At 38.6% G+C, this 21,851-nt stretch overlaps 1 protein-coding gene across 2 annotated transcripts in view; it reads right to left on the bottom strand.

Moving 5' to 3' along the window:
• The window catches only part of PIR (pirin (iron-binding nuclear protein)), a 115,732-nt gene that overhangs the window by 18,185 nt on the left and 75,696 nt on the right, over positions 1-21,851 (bottom strand). For both annotated transcript variants that reach the window (XM_011995536.1, XM_011995535.1), the window contains exon 7: positions 4,749-4,793. In XM_011995536.1, the coding sequence (XP_011850926.1) occupies positions 4,749-4,793 (45 nt within the window). The remainder of the gene's footprint in view (positions 1-4,748; positions 4,794-21,851) is intronic.

The raw sequence follows: 21,851 nt of genomic DNA, 5'->3' as shown, positions 1-21,851 counted from the left end.
TTGATCTTTAGATCCCACAGAGAACTGAGAACATGTGATGTTTGTCCTTCTGTGTCAAAGGCATTTCCTTTAGCAATTCACTTTTACAAAGCATCTGTCTTAGTTGTTACGGAACCACCAACTCTCTTTTCACATTTATTTCATTAATTTACAACTGTTCAATTAAATTACATAATTTCAATTATTGGTGCAATTAGCATACATGGACTGAGAACAAACACAGGTGCCTTTAAGTCCACTACAACCCAGCTGATGGGAGCAGCTATGGGCAGGCAGACCAGGGAGGAGCTCATCACCCCGGGTGTTCAAGCACCTTCCTCAAAGTATTCACCATAGAATGAAGAGCACCGGGCAATCCAGTTAGTTGGATAAATGGAGGTCAATTATGAGGGCTGCTGGTGCACATTTGTGTCTCCTTGCCTTTACTGCAAGATCCAGAGCCCGTTTCAAACTGCTTAATATCACCCAAAACCAGAGCACAGAGGTTTGCGCTCAAAAGGTTAGCACAAACTAAGCGTGAATCATTAGTTATTTAAATAAATTCAAAACATTTTACTGCCTTTGTAAGCCAGATTCATTCAATAAACACAAACAAATGTTTTTAGATTTCTAAATATTTTCTAAGCACCAACAGTATACTTGATATCAGGCCTTCTAGTGGACTAGAATTCAAGCTGATAAACTGTACCAAGCTTCAAGGATACAGGATATAAACTTTTCTATCCTTTTGATCTCTGCATTAATGTGTAACGTGATTTTCAGTGCAGTTGCAGGGAAGAGATTTGGTACTGGTATCTATGGGATATACTGGTTTTCTGACAATGTATTTTTTACTTTCTTTTGACTTCTATTTTTACCATATGATGCACGGATTCCAGCTGTGGGCTAGTCAAAGAACTTTTTGCCTCAGCAAAAGATTGTCGTCAAAGGTCTCTGCCTCTATTGCACACTTTTAAAAATTACTATTCAATAGCTTAGAAGGCTCTTCATTGTTGGAAAAAGCAAATATATTAAAAATTAAGAAGATCCTTGAAAAGCATAAAGTGAGTACTTTCAGATGAGTCTCAAATGAATACTTTCTTTGAATAAGAAAATGAGAATTCTGCTAGTCTTATTTTAGCTCTGTTAACTATTTTTCTTCAGGGTGTCATTAGAGGACACTTACATAGCTTCACAATACTTACCTTTACCTTTAAAATGACTGACTGACTTTGACAACTAGTTAGACATCCAGCATTTTTCCCCCGCCTTTCTTTCTTTTGTTTTTTTCCTTTTTTTAAGACAAGAGTCCCGCTCTATTGCCCAGGCTGGAGTGCAGTGGCACAGTCTTGGATCACTGCAACCTCTGCTTTCCGGGTTCAAGTGATTCTCCTACCTCAGCCTCCCATGTAGCTGGGATAACGGCCGTGCACCACCGCGCCAGGCTAATTTTTGTATTTTTATTGGAGACAGGGGTTTCACTATGTTGGCCAGGCTGATCTCGAACTCCCAACCTCAATCTGCCTGCCTCAGCCTCCCAACGTGCTGGGATTACAGGGGTGAACCACCATGCCCGGCTGTCCAGCATTTTCTAATGTTCAAAACTCCACCTGTTTGTAGTCAAACTAAATTTTGTAGTCAAAGTAAATTGTTTGTAGTCAAACTAAATCTTTCAAGCACTTCCTGTAATCAGTTAATATTTTAATAGTCCTCCTAAATTTCCATTTTATGCAGTCTCCTCAGATTATTTCCTCAACCCAAGTTGCAGCCCATTTATTCCAGTCCAATACACTAAGTGTATATATATATATTCATTACATCTACTTCAACTGAACGTATTTGACATTTTGAAAAAGACAATTCCTTGCTTATCACTTCCTGCCATCTGTGGTTCGTTGGTGCCAACCTAGTTTTATAAGCAAGATAAAATTGAGGCAGTAAAGTCAGAAAACATTTTCTGGACTTTCTCTATTGATTTTATAAGTCAGTACATATTCAAGAGCTATTTCTGTTTCATCATTTCTTTTTTCTCTGATGATTTCTTCTTGCCCTTTTGTTTTTCTCATTAAGCGCCCCTTAGGGTGTTGGTAGGAGGAAGGGAAGGAGATAAAATTCAAATGAGGTCCTTTAGCCAGCCACTCACTGGTTAAAGCACAGTCCCAAGAGGCCAGTTTTGTGAGCTGGATTCTCTTCACGGTCCAGTTTATTCTAGACAGATGCAACTTTGCTCCAAGGCTACAGACCCATCGCCTGCCAGATGTTTTGCACTGTGGTCCATGGTCACGAGGGGGGACCGGGTCAGTAAATAGAAATGACTCAGGAAAATCCTGCCTCATCTCAAGAAAAACAAGTGGATGTGTGGGTCATTCTTACCCCGAGAACTGCAGAGCATTTCACTTGTTAACTTCTCAGGCTAAAGGTCAGGAAACAAGGCTCTAACCACTGCTTAAAACAGGTTTTGGCAATTACTTGTTAATTTCTTACCCCTTCATTCTCTGCAATTCATTTAAACCAAAATCAACTGTCACCTTTGGTAGAGCTCACAGGCTAAGAAAAGTTTTCACTATTATAAATGGTTGAAACAAACTAAAAAATAGCCTTTCATGACACATGAAAAAACATGAAATTCACATTTCAGTGACCATAAATGAAGTTTTATTGGAATAGCCACCCAATTTGTTTATGTATCATCTGTGGCTGCTTCTGTGCAACACGGGAAGGGCCAAGTAGTTGCAACTGAGACTATATGCCTTGCAAAGATGAAAATATTTGCTATCTGTCCTTTTACAGAAAGTTTCCTTCTCCCTGCGTTTTCTCATTCTGCACAAACATTTCTGTTATCCTTACCACCTTAAAATTCACGTGCTTTCTTTATTTCCATTTGTGCAGATTATTTTGTTGCTCTTGAAATCATAAATCAGGAGCACTACCTCCATAAAAATGTTTTTTTCTCTCTATTTTTATAAAGCACTATGTGTTTCTCAGGATTTTCAGAAGATCATGAAAACAAATGATGTCTCATCTCCTCCAGATGGTTAATATAGTTTAAGGTGTGTACATATAAACTTATGATACTACTACAAGACTTTTTTTCACACTTTTCTCCAGTGCTAAAATAAATGAATTTTGCTCCTGACCCCTAATTGAAAAGCTATTCACTGAAAAGGGAACTAAGCCCATTTGTACTTTATTAGGAATAAATTCAAAATGCATGAGTTCGCATTACCATTATTTTCCAGAAGAATAATTTCAGGCAATTGAACATCGTTTTTGGAGAATAAAAGGAATGGTTTAAATAGCTCTGGGTGTGGCCTTCTATCCCTGAGCAGATGTTATCTGTAAGCCAGCCGCCTGGAGCTGGGAGTGTATTGCCCAAGGAGGTGGCCATGTTAGGGCCCCAGAAAGTTCCGTGCTGGCATCCCTGCAGGAGTGGGTGGAGAGCACCCAACTGCAGAGGGTCTCAGAAATGGGGATTCTTGGCCTGTACCTTAAGATGCCCCACCCCATAACTGTCTGCGGGGATGAGGAGGGGGAAAACGGGAGGCCGGTTCTCTGAGTTTTCTCAGAAGTATAACTGGAGATGCATATATTCTGGTACAAGTCATTTATCTCGGAGGTGATCTCAGGAAACGACAGTCCAGAGGCAGGAGAGTTAGACAGAAAAGGGAAGACAGACAATGAAGGGTGTGTCATCAAGCACACTCAGGTGGCCTGGCTGTAATCCCACTGGGAAACTAGTAAACGGCCTTTCCCTTTCACGCAGGCTTCCGAGTTATCCTGCCTGAAGGGTCAGGTAGCTTCTGGGAATGTTAATTCTCCAGTACTTTCATCCTACCCTGATTGGTTTCAGAGAAAAGCCTTCAGGCAAAGTGACACAGATACTGGCTATTGTTAGTTGGTCAGTGGGCACTCAGGAAGTAAGGGCCCAGGGGTGTGGGTGGGTACCAACAGCATCTGCTATAGCTGTTTTCTCTCAGTCCTACAGACAGCCTTTTACTGGAACCCATGGCTGCTTTTAGGAGGATGGGAAGGCGAGTAGATGCAGGCAGGAGCCAGGCTGCTCTGCAAGCCTCTCTCTCCCACCTGCTCTGTCCCTTCTGCTGCTGGGTTCGCTAAGGGATTCAGACTTGAAAAAAACAAGTTAGATGGTGCTATCTCTGCATTAAAGCAGGATTGAGGAGACCTTGGTTCTAGCCCCACGCCTACCAATGTGTAACCCTGGCAAGTTAAACAACTTTCTTAGATTTCACTTCCTCATCTATAAAATGAGCATTGGTTGGGTCTCAAACATCTTTTCTTGATTAGACTCAACAAGCAACACATATACAACCCTCGGAAGAAAAGAAAACCCACTTTCGAGATTTCTCAGAGGAAACCAGCATTGCAAATTCACCTCCTTCCACTTCCTTCTCCCAGGAGATAGGCAGATTCCTGCTCCCCTTGGAGCCCACTGTAGCTCCATCCCTTTATTAGTATGGAGGTTGCCAACGTCTTAGCGAGGTATCAAAACACAAAATGGTGCCTGGACTTTCATCTGTGCACAGAGTGTGTCATGACTGGTGCTCATATTCTCTTCCCTCACTGAATATTCTGTAAGCTGAGAGGCGCCCTGCCCTGGGCATACCTGTGCTGGTATATAGAGAGGGCTGGTGTGGGAGAGAAGGTGGCATAGTATTCAATTACATAAAATGGTGTCATCCTACCTTTTCTCCTTTCAGTAGTTTAAATTAAATTGCAATTGAGCCCTAAGTGACATAGCCATAACTTACCAATATACACATCTCCAGATATGGTGTAAATGAAGCTTGTCCACCCTGGAAAGGACCAGCAACATTAAAATGTTAGTGTCCAAATGCCAAAAGGAACAAACACATATACGTATTACAAACATAAAGATGAACTTGGAGATGAAATCCTTTTCTTCCCTTTAGATAGACATTTTAAGATTTAAGTTCTGTGAACTGTTTAAAATATACACTGACACTCATATTGTTCTCTTTCTCACACACAAACACAGACACACCCCTAAACCTAAATGACTTGGTCCCAAATATTTAAGAAGCACCCAAAGTAGACAGTGTACAATTCACTTGGCTGTGTATCTACAGGCTATAAGCTGTATTGTCAAACAAACTATTCCTTCCAGTTGTAATGTTATGATAGTAACTACAACACTCCAGTCTGGCTTTATTTTCCATTTGTTGTGCCTCCAAAGTGTCTGAAGTGTGAAGATGATGCTAGAAATACGCTTTTTTTTTTTTTGAGCTGGAGTGCAGTGGCGCCATCTCGGCTCACTGCAACCCCTGCCTCCCAGATTCAAGTGATTCTCCTGCCTCAGTCTCCCTAGTAGCTGGGATTACAGGCACACGCCACCACATCTGGGTAATTTTTGTATTTATAAAATTATTTAATAGAGATGGGGGTTTCACCCTGTTGGCCAGGCTGGTCTCAAACTCCTGACCTCAGGTGATCCACCCACCTTGACCTCCCAAAGTGCTGGGATTACAGGCGTGAGCCACCGTATCCGGCCTGCTTTTTTGTACTTGGTTGCATTCTAGTATCAGTGCATTCTAGTTCCAGTGCATTCTAGTTGCATTCTGGTTCCAGTGAACTCCTTCTTTTTATCTAGCCTAACATAGAATATGCATCAGTTCCAGGGATGCAGGGATACATAATCTTCGGGGTATAAATGGGCTCCAGGATGGCCTGTGAATTCCCTGGAATTGTTCACACAGTTTTTCAAGTATGTACATTTTTCTGGGAAGAGAGTACATAGGATTCACCAGATTCCTACCATGATCCATGGGGCCAAGAAATCAAAATCTCTGACAATAGGCCATTTGCACTTTCAGCACCAACACCTGATTTTCATGGATGTTTATGTATTGTATCTATGGCTCAGAAGAGATGCTATGTTTCCACTGAGAGATATGAATCCAGAAAAGACACAGTCAAAATGGAATCATGATATCCCTCCATGTGCCTTCAGTGGAAAAGGAGATCTGGAAAGAATGCAGGGCGCAGTTCAATGCTGGAAGGACAAAGCCCACACTGGAGTCTGTGTAGGAGTCAGCGTGATGACAGAGTCAACAAAGGCAAGTGCAGAAGGAGCAAGGAGGCCACAATATGTTCCAAGGATATGACTGTCATGGCAGATGGCTTGAAACGCCCAGTTGGATACAAAAGAAAAGCTCTAACTGAGAAAACATAAATTAAGTCTCACTAAGAAAATCTGAAGGATGGCAAGACAAACGCACTTGAGCAAGTGCCAGAGAATATTTTCCCATCCTCCTATTTCACAGTTTTTCCTCTCTGAGATTTTACTAGAATAAGTTTAAACTCTCTGAAAGTAATGTTACTTATTCATAGCTTACTCGTTTTTCTCCCATATTAACCCACTCATACTTAGTCTTCCGAGCTTGGTCTACCATCATTTACTGAACATCTACCATGGGCATGTACTTTAGACAGAGATACAAAAATCAATAAGGCATAACTGGGGTGTGCAAATTGTTCACCTTTGATGCAGGGAGGTCCATGGTAGATGCTGAAAACACATGCTAACAATTTACAGCCAGATTCCATGTCTTATCTGGATGGGCTGGCTCTGCTTGAGCACTTCTTTCTCTGTTTTCCAATGAATGCTGAGCTTTTCTACTTCTATTTAGCCTGATTTATAATCATACTCTACAACCAAACTCATTTCTTCTCTGCTTTTTCAAAAATTTCTCCACGGATAATTGTTTAAGTTTCTTTTTCGGAGCACCAATAGCTTCATTTTTTCTGATTATGAAAAAATACATTAATTTAAAAATATTTTAAGAATATGACAGTGCGGGACATCTAAACTGAAAATCTTTTTGCAATCTTCATTCCTACTCTGATATATTGTTAGCAATTTGGTATTTGTGCTTTCAGTTTTTTTTTTTTTTTCTTTTATGTACTATAAGTTATTTCCTTAAAAACTAGAACTAACTTGGGTCCGGCGCGGTGGCTCACACCTGTAATCCCAGCACTTCGGAAGGCCGAGGGGAGCAGATCATGAGGTCAAGAGTTTGAGACCAACCTGGCCAACATGGTGAAACCCTGTCTCTACTAAGAATACAAAAATTAGCCAGGTGTGGTGGCACGTGCCTGTAATCCCAGCTACTCGGGAGGCTGAGACAGGATAATTTCTTGAACCCGGGAGGCAGGGGTTGCAGTGAGCCGAGATAGCACCATTGCACTCCAGCCTGGGTGACAGAGCAAGACTCCGTCTCGAAAAAATAAATAAATAAATAAATAAAAACTAGAAATAACTCAATATTCTATTTTGGATACCTTTCCATGTCAAAACATAGAGAAGTAACTCATCCTTGGGAAAAACCGCATGGCATTCCATTGTAAGCACATGTCGTAATTTACACAACGAATCCTCTATTCATGGTTTAAAGGTATTAAAAAAATGGTTACCACATTTGACAAAACCTCAAAACTCTCAATAGTTCAACCAGGCTTTTATTTGAGTTCATTTTGATTGTTCTAATCTCATTTCTCCTCCACCTGCTTTGCTTCCTGTTCACCCTCCAAGCAGAAATCTGGTCCACAAATAATTGCCTAGGTCTGTTCTCTTTCCTTTTTTATCTTTTTACATGATCTGGAAGGACCAAACATCTGCTTAAAGGAATGGCCAAGTCAATTTATTATGTGCGTTCATATAGTTTTACTCTTTGTAAAAGTCTTCTGTTAGGATATATTGTCCACCTTTGCCAGTAATAGCACAATTCATGTTGCTGATTGGAAAGCACAGAGTGTTAGAGGGCATGGAATAGGAATGAAGGCAATTTACTTTTTTCTTTCTTTTTAGCATGATGCCTATCTGCACTTGCCTCTATTAATTTGTTTAATTTCCACTAAGCTTTGTTTCTTAAGCCTGCTGCAGAAGAAAACAAATGCCAAATCTAATGAATGCTTACTATATGTTTAGCAACAGCCGCGTTTTATGAGAATTCCTTCCCTGTGAAGAGCAGGATTGCATTAACCAAGAGATCTCTTGTGAGATTTTCAGTTCCTTCTCATCTTTCTTTCTCCCCCCACCTCTCCTCCCACTTTTATGTTCTGCACCAAGAACTGATGCCATCCCCCAATTTTTATTGCTTTGTCAGAGTTCACACCCCGCTACATTTTCCTTTCTTCTACAAATATAGTCTGCAAGCTAGTGTCTCTTTGCAGCCGAAAAGCTGTTGCCTTCCGCTGGGCAGTGACGAATAAAATGAGTTGGGAAGGAGGTCACATTTTCGTTCTGGCCCCCTAGGACAGTTAAGTCAGCAACGCATCTTAAGTCAGACCTCCTTTAGCCAAACATTGAAAACCCAAAACTTTAAAAAAATATGTAAATCATTTTCTGTGGCAGTTGCTCTCATTTCCAGGGAGGCTCCTAATTCTTGCACACGTCCCTAGTGAGAGCTTTCCTCAGCCTACATTCCTTGCCTTAACCCAGGTCATTTTCCTTCTGCTCAGTTTTAGAGTTCATTATTCCAATGAATTTACAAGTATTCCTTACCACCTGTATGTGCAGAAAAAATAGAAAAACATGGCCTGGTGACACACCAACACCATTAACAGAGATAAGGGCACTGGGCTAAGGAGAGATTGCAACCCTTCACAAACTCTGGGTCACACTAATTGCCAGACCCCAAAGCAACCCTGGTTCCTAAGAGCCTCCTCCCATGCCCGCAACCCCCACCCCACCGGAAGTCCCCACATCAGCTTTGGCAGGTAACTCCCTCATCTTGGACCTCAACCCTGGCCTCCTAGGACAAGACACAGACCGGCCTGGTTCTTCCCTCCGGCTCCTCCTTCCATACAATTCTTTATAATTTTTATTTTAAAATAATTTCAGACATACCAAAAAGTTGCAAAAATACTACAGAGAATTATTGTACACCATTCACCTAGATTTCCCCCAAAGCTAACATGTTTACATATATGCTTTATCATTCTTCTCGCTATAAATATATGTCATTCTTTTTTTTTTCTGAAATATTTGAGAGTAATTTGCAGACACATAGCCCCTTTACCTTGAAATAATTTTCAGTATGTATTTCCTAAAAACAAAGATATTTTCTCACAAAACTATAGTGCACTTATGGAAATTATGAAATTAACATTGATACAATGCTACTGTCTATGTACGGATATTCAAATTGTGTCAATCATCTGAGTAATGCCTTTTATGGAAAAGGAGAAATAAATTTCTAGGCCAGGATCCAATCTGCGATCACACGCTGCACTTAGTTATCATGTCTAATCTTCTTTCATTTGAAACAGTTCCTCAGTCTTTTTCTTTCATTATAAGTACAGACCAGTTATTTTATAGAATGTCCCTCAGTTTGGGTTTATTTGATGTTTCTTCATTTGATTGAATTGTTTGCTAATCCCTGTCCCTCCTAGATTTAGAGAATTTTCATTTATTTTCAATACTTAAATTTTTAATTCAGAAGAGCACAAAGGAGGAAATAATGAACATATATGTTTGTCATACTTATTTCATATCTATCTTTTCTTTAAGATAAAAACCATACAGGTGAAAGAAATGTCCCCTAACTGGTTGCTGCCAATCCATTTTCTACATGCGTAAATTGCACCTTTTTAGAATCTCCACTTAAAATCCTTCAATGGCTCCCTGTTCTCCCAGGACAAGCCCAAACTCCTGACAGACAGATTCGTCTCAATATGGTCCTACATTTCTCTAGTATCATGGCCCCTCTGCCTGCCCCGCCTCCATATTTAATTCTATCTAAGCAACTCCCCCTTGGGGAGCGGGGAAACAAAGCACAGCAGCAAACCTTAAAGGAGGCTTTGTGGAGAACCATGGAAAACAAACCAACTAAGCAACCAAACAGCAACAAAAACGAGCACACACACCATTACAGGCAGAAAGTTTCTGTTTCAACATCAGCGCATCACCCTCAGGGAGATCTAGGACCAGACTCTTCATCTCTTTAAGCCTGTTTGCTGCTTTGTAAAATAAGGAATGAATACATATAACGCAGAGTTGTGATGAACACAGTCTAATGGGGAAACATCAAACATACTGTTTATATTGTATATCTATATAAACATATATAAATGTCCATACACATCTGTATATACATATGCGTGTTACATGTTTTTAATCTTCTCTACACAATGCCAGGCACTTAGGAGGTATTTAACAAATATCAGTTCATTTTCCTGCCCCTTTCTTCTCTTTCCACTTTCCTTCAAATTTGTGCATGTGGAGAGGTTACACACTTCTGATGAGGCTGTGACCCCGGCCAGAGAAGGGTCATTGCTATGGAGATGGCCCCAAGCTCCCTGCTGTACCCTCCTCACACCAAGCCAATTAGTCTCTTCGACTGCTGAGCAAAGCTCAGCAGGGTCATCATTTCCCAAAAGAAGTCTACATTTTGGGACTTCTCCCAAAACATCCTCATCGAGAACCTCATGGCATTAAGGATGCTGTCTGTGTCCCACCAAACACTGCAGTCTAGAATTGGTGACATAAGTTGGGTTGCCCTGATCATACAGCAAGTGACAGCTCACCATAAGATCTACTAACTTGCCAAGAATAGGCATTTAACCACCATCTTATAACTGAACATAAACCGCAAGATAAAGAAATGTCAACTTTGTAACTCTGCAATCTGGAAAAGAGATAGGTTATTACCTGAACTTGTGGGAATTCCATTGGAAACAAATGAGAATGCCCATTTTACCAAATTTGATGAGTGACACCAGTAAGAAAATGCCCAACTATATAACCCAATGGTATACACATCAAAACACTTGAGACAATTGGTTTTCCAGAATAAAATAGACTCAGAATGCACTTTCTACATTACAGAATGATCACACTACAGGCTGCTTATAAGCCATGGGCATATAACATTAAGAGCCATCCCTCAGGATCCCGTATTTTAAGCAAGCACAACTGTAGCCTATAGGAGAACCCTGTCTTATGGTTTGGTCCACATTCATAATACTGAACACTCATTGCATCAGAAGCTAACAGGAAAGCTGAGAAATAAATGAAATTTAACATTTTGAATGAGAAATGATAAGCAATATAAGCTCTTTAGAATGTAAACTCAGAATACAGCCTTCTGCATGCCCAGAATGAAGCCTAGCCCACTGGAGGGTAAACCCTGCTGATTATTTTCTTGCTAATACAATAGTACTAAAAATGTATTAGAATGCTCTAGAAGCTTATCCTGCTCTTTAAAAAATGTTTAAAATCGACACATAATAATTGTATCCTGCTCTTTAGAGACTAAGTGTACAATGACGCATTGAAGTTTTCTCATCAAGACATTTAATACAATTTTTAACTAAAGTAATATACGCTACTACTATTTCTTGGTTTTATTTGAACAGAACTTGTCTCCTCTTCAGATATACAGTATTCACAACCGGTTTTTAATTGCTCAGAAAAAAAATCAGAAAATAATTCAAATAATGTAGACATAATCATAAAATTCTATTTAGCACTATAAAACAGAAACTAGTTTAAGCATTCGAACTTAGATTGAAGTCAAGTTTATAGACTATTAAGATCTAAAATATGCAGAATTTTAAGGATTAACTATTCAAAAAATAATAGAAACCTGAAATTAGCAGGAAAGTCATAAATACCCCTAAGATTACTTCAGGATGTATTTGGACACCTAACTGTTTTTAAGAGAAAGAGGTCTTTTTTAAAAATTACAGACAGAGTCTCACTTTGTTGCCCAGGCTTGTCTCGAACTCCTGGCCTCAAGTGATTCGCCTGTGTCAGTCCCCCAAAGTGTGTGGATTACAAGTGTGAGCCACCATGCCCAGCCTGAGAAAAAGATTTTTAAAAGCCCCTGTAAAATATGAAAAAAAAATACACCCCTGCCAAAATAGAAATATATTTAAATTCTTAGAATAGGTTTTTACTTTACATTGATCATCAATTTAATCTGCTCTCTCCTAAAGGTGACATAACAGAAAAACACAACACAAATTTCATACTGATTATATTACTCATCTAAACATTTTTAAGAATAGTCCTTTTTCTAACCTATGTGCAAAATTTTGGATTTATTTACCAATATGCCCAAGGCACTACTAATAGAGTACTGGTCACTAAAGGTCCATGTTTTCGTTTGGTGCAGGACAAGATGGCAGTTAAGAGTCCTAGCAGAAACTCAGTCCCATTACTCACTAGCTGATTGATCTTGAGTAAGTTACTTAATCTCTTTGTACCTCAGTTTCCTCATCTGAAAAATGAAATAATCATAATCCTTACCTCACAGGATTGTGAGGATTGCAGGTGTTAATTCTAAGGATAGGGGAGGTTCTTAGAGCAGTTTCTGGCAAACAATAGGCATTTAATAAATGTTAGCTATAATGATTATTATTACTATATGATGATTCAGTGAATTGTGAACCCCTTAAAGTGTTCATGGCATTCTCCATTATGGATTTTTGTCATTTTTTCCTGTGTTTCAAACCATGTTTTAAAAAATGTAATTGTATCTTACCATACATGAAAACCAATTTCATCAAAGGATACAAAATTTCAGTTAAATAGTAGAAATAAGTTCAAGAGATCTATTGTACAACATGGTGACTACAGTTAAGAACAATGTATTGTATTCTTGAAAAATGCTGAGTGAATATAAAGTGTTCTCATCACAAAAATGATAACTATGTGAGGTAACGCATGTTAATTAGTTAAATTCAGTCATTCCACAGTGTATATATACTTCAAAACACCAAGTTGTATATGATAAATACATACAATTTTACCAATTTAAAAATTAATTAAAAAATAATCCAGGTGAAATAAATACATCAATATGAAAGGCAAAACAACAAAGCACTTATAATAGAGAGTACATTTTTATGATCTTGGGTTAGGGAAAGATGATTAAAGAAGCCACAGAAAGCACTAATCATTAAGGAGCCGATAGATACATTTAAAGCATTTTTATTTATTAAAGTAGAGAAACATAGTATAGAAAGATAAAAACAAAAAACAAAAAAAAAAACAAGGCAGAAAAGATATTTGCAACACAAATAACTGACAATGACTAGTATTCAGAATATATAAAGAGCTCTTACAAATCAATATGAAAAAGACAACCTAGTCAAAGGAAAATGATGTTAAACTTCTTCCCGAATAATTTTATATTTCAGGCTCTGATTCATGTTAATCACTGTTCTGAAGACCTATAGATTTACATCCATAATTGTTATGTATATATTCTAAGTATGAAGGGAACCATGATTGAATAGCCTAATGTACTGCTGGGAAGTAGAGAGCTCTGCAAAAAAATTACTCATAAATTAAATAGGCTTTTTCTCTCTATGACAAGACTCAAAATGTAAAATTCTACATGAATCATTCATGTTTGGGGCATTCTCCTTAAAAGTAGAGAATGACTATGAAAAAACAGGCAAGAAGCCTGTGGAAAAATCACTATGCATTTTTCGAGGTTTACTCAAGTCATTTTTAAAAGTCACAAATGCGAGAGAGAAAAAAATCACTATTTGTTTTTGAGTCATTGACCGTATGGAAAAATATGTGGTACTTTCAACCAAGATCATAAGTGTGGAGGTCGACTCTAAGACGTCTGCCTGATCCTGCCTCCCGTATTGCCCTATGTAATTCCCTCTCTCTGAGTATGGGCTGTGGCTAGAGTCTTGCTTCTAACCAGCAGAATATAGCAAAACTGATGCAATGTCCCTTCTGAGATTAGGTTACATAAAGTCTCTGGCTTCCATCTTGCTCATCCTTGTGCCTTCTGATGAAGTCAGCGGCCATGTTGTGAGCTGCCCTATATAGAGCCCCTTGTGGCCAAAACCAGAGAGCAGACTCTAGCCAGCAACCCTTGAGGAACTGAATGCTGAAAACAACCACATGAGTGTGAGCTTGGAAGCACATCCTTCTCAGTCAAGCCTTGAGATGACCACAGCCCCAGATGACACTTTAATTATTTATTTTTTCTGAGACAGAAAACTGCAGTGGGTGATCTTGGCTCACTGCAACCTCTGCCTCCCAGGTTCAAGCAATTCTCATGCCTCAGCACCCCTCTGCACCCCACCCCAACTGCCCCAGTAGCTGGGACTACAGGCCCGCAAGACCATGCCTGGCTAATTTTTGTATTTTTGGTAGAGGTGGGGCTTTGCCATGTTGGCCAGGCTGGTCTCAAACTTTTGGCCTTGAGTGATCTGCCCGCCTCAGCCTCCCAAAGTATTAAGATTACAGGTGTAAGCCGCAGCGCCCAGCCCCCAGTTGACACTTCGATCAGCCTTGTAACAGTACACAGCTAAGTTGTGAGACATTGCAAGACAATACACGTTGTTCTAAGGCATAAAGTTTTGGGGTAATTTGTTATGCAGCATATAGATCATTAATACAATAAGACTTATTTAAATATATACTAATGTGACTTACCAAGTAGCTACTGTATGTATGGCATTAAAATCTACGTTTTAATCAAGGAAGATGTAGCTCCTTTTCTTTTTTTTCCCCCGTAAACACAGAAGCAAAAATATATTGACAACATTTAAAAGGGTGTATCAGTTTCCTATTGCTGCTATAACAAATTACTCTAAAACTTAGTGCCTTAAAGTAACAAAAACTTTTATCTTACAGTTCTGGAGGTCAGAAGCCCCAAAATGAGCCTCAGAGATCTAAAATCAAGCAGAACTGCATTCTTCCTGGAGGCTGTAGGGGGAAATTTGTTTTCTTGCCTTTTTCAACTTCTAGAGGCTGCCACTAGTCCTTGGCTTGTGGGACCTTCCATTTTCAAAACCAGTAATCAAATCACTCTCTCTGACCTCTGCTTCTATTGTCACATGTCCTTCTCTAACTCTGACTCCCCGTCTTCCTGTTTCTCTTATTTAGATTCTCATTATGACACTGGGTCCACCTACATCATCCAGGCTAATCTCCCTATCTCAGCAGCATTAACTTAGTCACATCTGCAAAGTCGTTTCTGCTATGGAACATAACATATACACAGATTCTGGAAACTGGGATGTGGACATCTTTGGGGGGACATTATTTTGCTTACCACAGAGGGGTAGACTATATGGTTTATAAAGAAATTTTGTTTATTGATCTACATATACTGTAAAGGAAAAGTTATAAGGTGAGGAAAAGCAAAAAGGTTCGTAAAATCAAGTTTTTCCCATAACAGCTCTCTATTTTTAATATTCCAGATCCTGCCTTCAAGTATCTAGAAGCAAAGGTGCTGTAAAAGAAAAAGGAAAATAAACAGAGTGGCTGTTGAGGGCCAAACTGTGATACAGTCAGTCAGAAGACAAGGGGGACATGAGGACCAGAAGGCACATGTTTCTTGGAAAAGGTTGATGTTTTCCTAGAAATACAGATTTATGTCCTTCAAAATTAATGGTAACAAACAGTGTTATCTGTATATCAGTTTACAGCAAAAGGAAATTCAGAGATGGTAAAAGTCACCATTAAAAAACTACTTACTCTTATTTTAGCCAAGATCTAATATGAAAAACGTGTGGCCAATGTGAAAGGAATCTGGTACTGTCAGAGACTCAACAAATTAGATTCTTTGTAAGTGATGCACCGTCCAGCTCAATTCCTGATATATACTTCCTTCCAAATCATCACTGCATGAAACATCTGTTTTCTGCAAGATTAGCACAACCCAAGAGAAACGTGCCTAGCCTGAAGGAAATAAAGAGATGGTAAAAATCGATTCAAATAGTATTTATGGGGAGGAATTCAGATAAAACCTAGTCTGATTCATGAGAAACGTGTTCAGTCTCCCTTAACTGTATTTCCCTTGGGATATATGCATTTTCCCAGTATCAGGGATGGGATGGTAGCAGTGTATGCTTCTATTCCTATCCAATTAGTCTGGTAATGATACAACCAAGTCAACATTAAATTAGTTACACTGCAAAGCTTATGCCAAAAGCCAAACATAACCCAGATATCCATGTCAAATCCCTTTACCATGAGTAACAAAACAATCAAAATACTATAAACAAAACATGTCCAGGACTCAGCCAATGGCCTACGCATTTCACAAAATATTTGATACAACAAAGCACCCAAATAAAAAGAATTTAGACAGTCCTTGGAGTTTGTGATGGAATTTGACCTGGAAAGGTGGGGAAAAAAAGACAAATGGTGACCTTGATTTGAATTACTTCATAATAAAATTTATACAGCATAATTTTACCATCCAGTATATCTCACGACAGGCAGCCAGGACTATCAAAGCTGCAAATAATGAGTACTTTATAATACTTGAATTAATTGTTTGGCACTAAACAGAGAAACTTCGAACTTTGTATTTGTCACCTAATGCAGTGGAAGCATGGATGAGTGTGTGTGTGTGTGTGTGTGTGTGTGTGTGTGTTTGTGTGAAAGAGAGAGAGATAGGGGAGGGAGGGGGAGAGAGAGGTACAGACAGACAGACTGAGAAAGAGAGAACACTATAACTAAAAGTGATGTATTGGAAAAGAAAGGATCTTTTGCTTCATAGCTGGGTTCATAACACACTTGTTTAAAGTGGGTTTACAGATGCTCAATGCTAAATGTGCATTTCTAAGCTATTTCCTGTTGTATCCCTATAAAAGTATTTTTGAGGCCAGGTGTGGTAGCTCATGACTGTAATCCCAGTGCTTTGGGGGGCTGAGGCGGGTGGATCACCTGAGGTCAGTAGCTCGAGACCAGCCTGGCCAACATGGTGAAACCCCATCTCTGCTAAAAATACAAAAATTAGCTGGGCGTGGTGGCGGGCACCTGTAATCTCAGCTACTTGGGAGGCTGAGGCAGGAGAATCACTTGAACCGGGGAGGCAGAGGTTGCAGTGAGCCGAGATCATGCCATTGCACTCTAGCCTGGGTGACAAGAGCGAAACTCCATGTCAAACAAACAAACAAAAAAATGTGTTTGAAGGTGGGCACAGTGGCTCACACCTGTAATCCCAACTTTGGGAGGCCAAGGTGGGCAGATCACCTGAGGTCAGGAGTTCAAGAGCAGCCTGGGCAACATGGTCAAACCCCGTCGCTACTAAAAATACAAAAATTAGCCAGGCATGGTGGCATGAGCCTGTAGTCTCAGGTACTCGGGAGGCTGAGGCAGGAGAATCGCTTGAACCTGGGAGGCAGAGGTTGCAGTGAGCCGAGATCATACCACTGCACTTCAGCCTGCGTGACAGAGCAAGACTTCATCTCAAAACAACGACGACAACAACAACAACAACAACAACAAAACGTGTTTGAAAACAAATCTCAGGTTTAAAATTCATGATGACAAAATAAAATGCAAATACACCTTTGTAAACTGACAGATATACATTCTCTCAGGAGGCAATATAAGGTGATGTCTGAGAGCAGAGCAAAAATGAACATGAACCATAGACTTCCTGCTAGTGGGATCATGGAGAAACTGGTATTCTATATAGTGATAATAGAAAGTGTGACAGCCTCTTTGGATTGCAACCTGACAATGTCTTTTAAAACTAAGCATGCACAGACCTGGTGACCATCCCAGGAAACCTGTCTCATCAAAATAAATTTCCACATGGGAAGGCAGATATACAAGGGTATTCATTGCAGACCAGTTAGCTGTAGCCAAGCGCTAGGAACAAAGTGAATTCTCATTGATAGAAAGTAGCTAAATTCATCATAGCATGTATTTAGATGATGTAGAATATCACCGTTAAAAGAAGCTACCGTTAATGATGAGAGACTGTAGTCCTAGCTACTTGGGAGGCTGGGGTGGGAAGATCTCTTGAGCACAGGAGTTCGAGGTTGCAGTGAGATATAATTGTGCCACTTTACTCCAGCCCGGGTGACACAGAGAAACCCTGTCTCTTAAACAAAACAAAACAAAAGGAACTATATAAGTAAATTGGGAAGGATTTCCATGGGGTATTTTTTCAGTCAAATAAACAGGATGTAAAAGAGTAGCTACGATTCCATTTTAGTAAAATGACAAAATAACCTGATATCTGCATATAATATTTGAATGCACATATATGTAGAAAAATAAGTGTGGAGAAAGATACAGCAAGATACAATTCAAGGATATACCTGTGATCTATATAGCAAGGGTACTGGACATAGATAAGGGAGGACAAGGGATTGGAGGAAAACTACTCAAAAGTAAAAGATAAAAGCACTGCACTAAAAGGTTAAAGCACACATACAGGTATACTTATTGTTATAAAAATCATGCATAGTGAAGGCTTATGTTTAAGTGAATTAATCTAAAATTTTTCTGTACTTAAATAGCCAGAATGGAATCCACAATTAGTAGAAGGAAAGAAATAATAAAGATCAGAGTAGAAGTAGATGAAATTGAGACAAAAAAATACAGAAGATCAATGAAATGAAAAGTTGGTTTTTTGAAAAGATAAATAAAATTGACAAACCTTTAGCTGGACTAAGAATAAATGAGAGAAGACCCAGATAAATAAAATCAGAAATGAAAAAGAAGACACAGTAACTGAGACCACAGAAATACAAAGAATCATTAGAGACTACTATGAAGAACTATATGCCAAGAAATTGGAAAACCTAGAAAAAATGGATAAATTCCTGGATACATACAACCTACCAAGATTGAACCATGAAGAAATAGAAAACTTCAACAAAGCAATAACTAGTAATGAGATAGAAGCCATAATAAGTCTCCCATTAAAAAAGAAAAAAAAAAGCCCAAGATCTGATGGCCTCACTGCTGAATTCTACCAAACATTTAAAGACAAATTAATACCAATCCTACTGAAACTCTTCAAAGAGACTGAAGAGGAGGGAGTACTTCCAAATTTATCCTATGAGGCCAGCATTACCCTGATACCAAAACCAGACAAGAACGCAACCAAAAAAGAAAACCACAGGTCAATATTTCTGATGAACAGATGTAAAACTCTCAACAAAATACTAGCAAACTGAATTCAACAGCACCTTAAAATGATTGTTCACCATGATCAAGTGTGATTCATCCCAAGGATGCAAGGATGTTTCAACACACACAAACCAATAAATGTGACACATCACATTAACAGAATCAAGAAGAAAAACCTTATTATTTCAATAGATGCTGAAAAAGCATTCAATAAAATTCAACATCTCTTTATGACAAAAACCTTTAACAAACTGGGTATAGAATCAACGTGCCTCAAAATAATAAAGGCCTTATTATGACAAACCCACAGCTATCACCATATTGAATGGGAAAAAACTGAAAGAATTCAATTGAATAACTGAATTCCTCTAAGATCTGGAACAAGAAAAAGATGCCTATTTTAACCACTTTTATTCAACATAATACTGGAAGTCCTGGCGAGAGCAACTAGGCAAGAGAAAAAAAAAATAAAGGGCATTCAAATAGAAAAGGAAGAAGTCAAACTAGTCTTGTTCACAGATTACATGATCTTATACTAAGAAAAACTTAAAGACTCCACCAAAAAAAAAAAAAAAAAAAAAACCATTAAAACTAATAAACAAATTTGGTAAAGTTGCAGGATATGAAATCAACATAAAAAAATTAGTAGCATTTATATACACCAACAGCGAACAATCGGAAAAAAAAATCAAGAAAGCAATCCTATTTACAATGGTTACGAAGAAAGATTATAAAATACCTGGGAATCAACCAAAGAAGTGAAAAGTCTATACAAGGAAAACTATAAAACACTGATGATAGAAATTGAAAAGGACACAAAAAAATTGAAAGCTATTCTGTGCTCACGGATTGGAAGAATTAATATCACTAAAATGGTAATACTACCCAAAGCAATTTACAGATTCAATGCAATCCCCATCAAAATGCCAATCCTATTCACAGAAATGAATCCTAAAACTTATATGGAACCACAGAAGACCCCAAATAGCCAAAGCAATCCTGAGCAAAATGAACAAAGCTGGAGGCATCACACTGCCTGACTTCAAATTATACTACAGAGCTATAACAACCAAATCAGCATGGTATTGGCATAAAAACAGACACATAGACCAATGGAACTCATTTTTGACAAAAGTGCTAAGAACATACACTGAGGAATAGACAGTCTTTTCAATAAATGGTGCTGGGAAAACTGGATATTCATATGCTGAAGAATGAAATTAGACCCCTATCTCTTGCCATAAACAAAAATCAAATCAAAATGAATTAAAGACTTAAATTTAAGACCTCAAAATATGAAACTTCTAAAAGTAAACATTGGGGAAAATCTCCAGGACATTGGACTGGACAAAGATATTTTGTGTAAGACCTCAAAAGCACAAGCAACCAAAGCAAAAATAGACAAATGATGTTATATCAAGCTCAAATGCTTCTGCACAGCAAAGGAAACAATCAATAAGATGAGGCTGGGTGTGGTGGCTCACGTCTGTAATCCTAGCACTTTGGGAGGCCAAGGCAGGCAGATCACTTGAGGCCAGGAGTTCAAGACCAGCCTGGCCAACATGATTAAACCACATCTCTACTAAAAATACAAAAATTAGCCAGGTGTAGTGGCACACACCTGTAATCCCAACTACTTGGGAGGCTGAGGCAGGAGAACTGCTTGAGCCCAGGAGGTGGAGGTTGCAGTGAGCTGAGATCACACCACTGTACTCCAGCCTGGGTGACAGAGCAAGACTCTGTCTCAAAAAAAAAAAAAAAAAAACAAAACAAAACAAAACAAAAACAAACAAACAAATAATAATAATAATAAGTGAAGAGACAACCCACAGAATGGGAGAAAATATCTGCAAACTACCCATCTGACAAGGGATAAATAATGAGAATATATAAGGAGCTCAACAACTCAATAGCAAAAAGAAATCCAATTTTAAAATGGGCAAAAGCTCGGAATAGACATTTCTCAAAAGAAGACATACAAATGGACAATAGGTGTATGAAAAAAATGCTCAGCATCACTAATCATCAGAGAAATGCAAATCAAAACCACAATGAGACATCATCTCACCCCAGTTAAAATGGCTGTTATCAAAAAGGGAATAACACATGCTGGTGAGGATGTGGAGAAAGGGGAACCCTTGTATATAGTCAGTGAGAATGTAAATTAGTACAACCATTATGGAAAGCAGTATGGGTCCTCAAAAAAAACTAAAAATAGAACTACCATATAATCCAGCAATTCAACTGTTGGGTACATATTTAAAAGAAAAAAAAAATCAATATATCAAAGAAATACCTGCACTCCCATGTTTATTGCAGCATTATTCACAATGGACAAAACGTAGAATCAACCTAAGTGCCCAGTAATAGATAAATGGATAAAGAAAATGTGATATAAATACACAATGAAATATTATTCAGCTGTAAAAAGAATGATATCCTGTCATCTGCAGCAACCTGGAGAGGACATTCAGTTAAATAAGCCAGGCACACAAAGACAAATATCGCACATTCTCACTCTTATATGGGAGTAAAAAAGCGAATCTCATAAAGATCTCATGAAGACTGATGGTTACTAGAGGACATGAAGGGTAGGGGTCTGGGAGGGATAAAGAGAATTGATTAATGAGTACAAATATACAATTTGATAGAAGAAATAAGATCTGGTGTTTGATAGATCAGTAGGATGACTATTGTTTACAACAATCTTTGTATATTTCCAAACAGCTAGAAAAGAATAATTCAAATGTTTCTAGCATAAAGAAAAGACAAATATTTAAGGTAATGAATATCCTAATTATACTGACTTGATCTTTACAAATTATATGACTGTATTAAATTATCACATGTACCCTGAAAATACGTACATCTATTGTGTGTTAATAAAAAAAATAGGCCGGGCGCGGTGGCTCAAGCCTGTAATCCCAGCACTTTGGGAGGCCGAGACGGGCGGATCACGAGGTCAGGAGATCGAGAC

The sequence above is a fragment of the Mandrillus leucophaeus genome, unplaced genomic scaffold (genome assembly GCF_000951045.1).
Source record: "Mandrillus leucophaeus isolate KB7577 unplaced genomic scaffold, Mleu.le_1.0 Scaffold490, whole genome shotgun sequence".
NCBI lineage: Eukaryota > Metazoa > Chordata > Mammalia > Primates > Cercopithecidae > Mandrillus > Mandrillus leucophaeus.
Note: the sequence above shows the minus strand (reverse complement) of the source record. Positions and strands in the feature narration are given on the sequence as shown.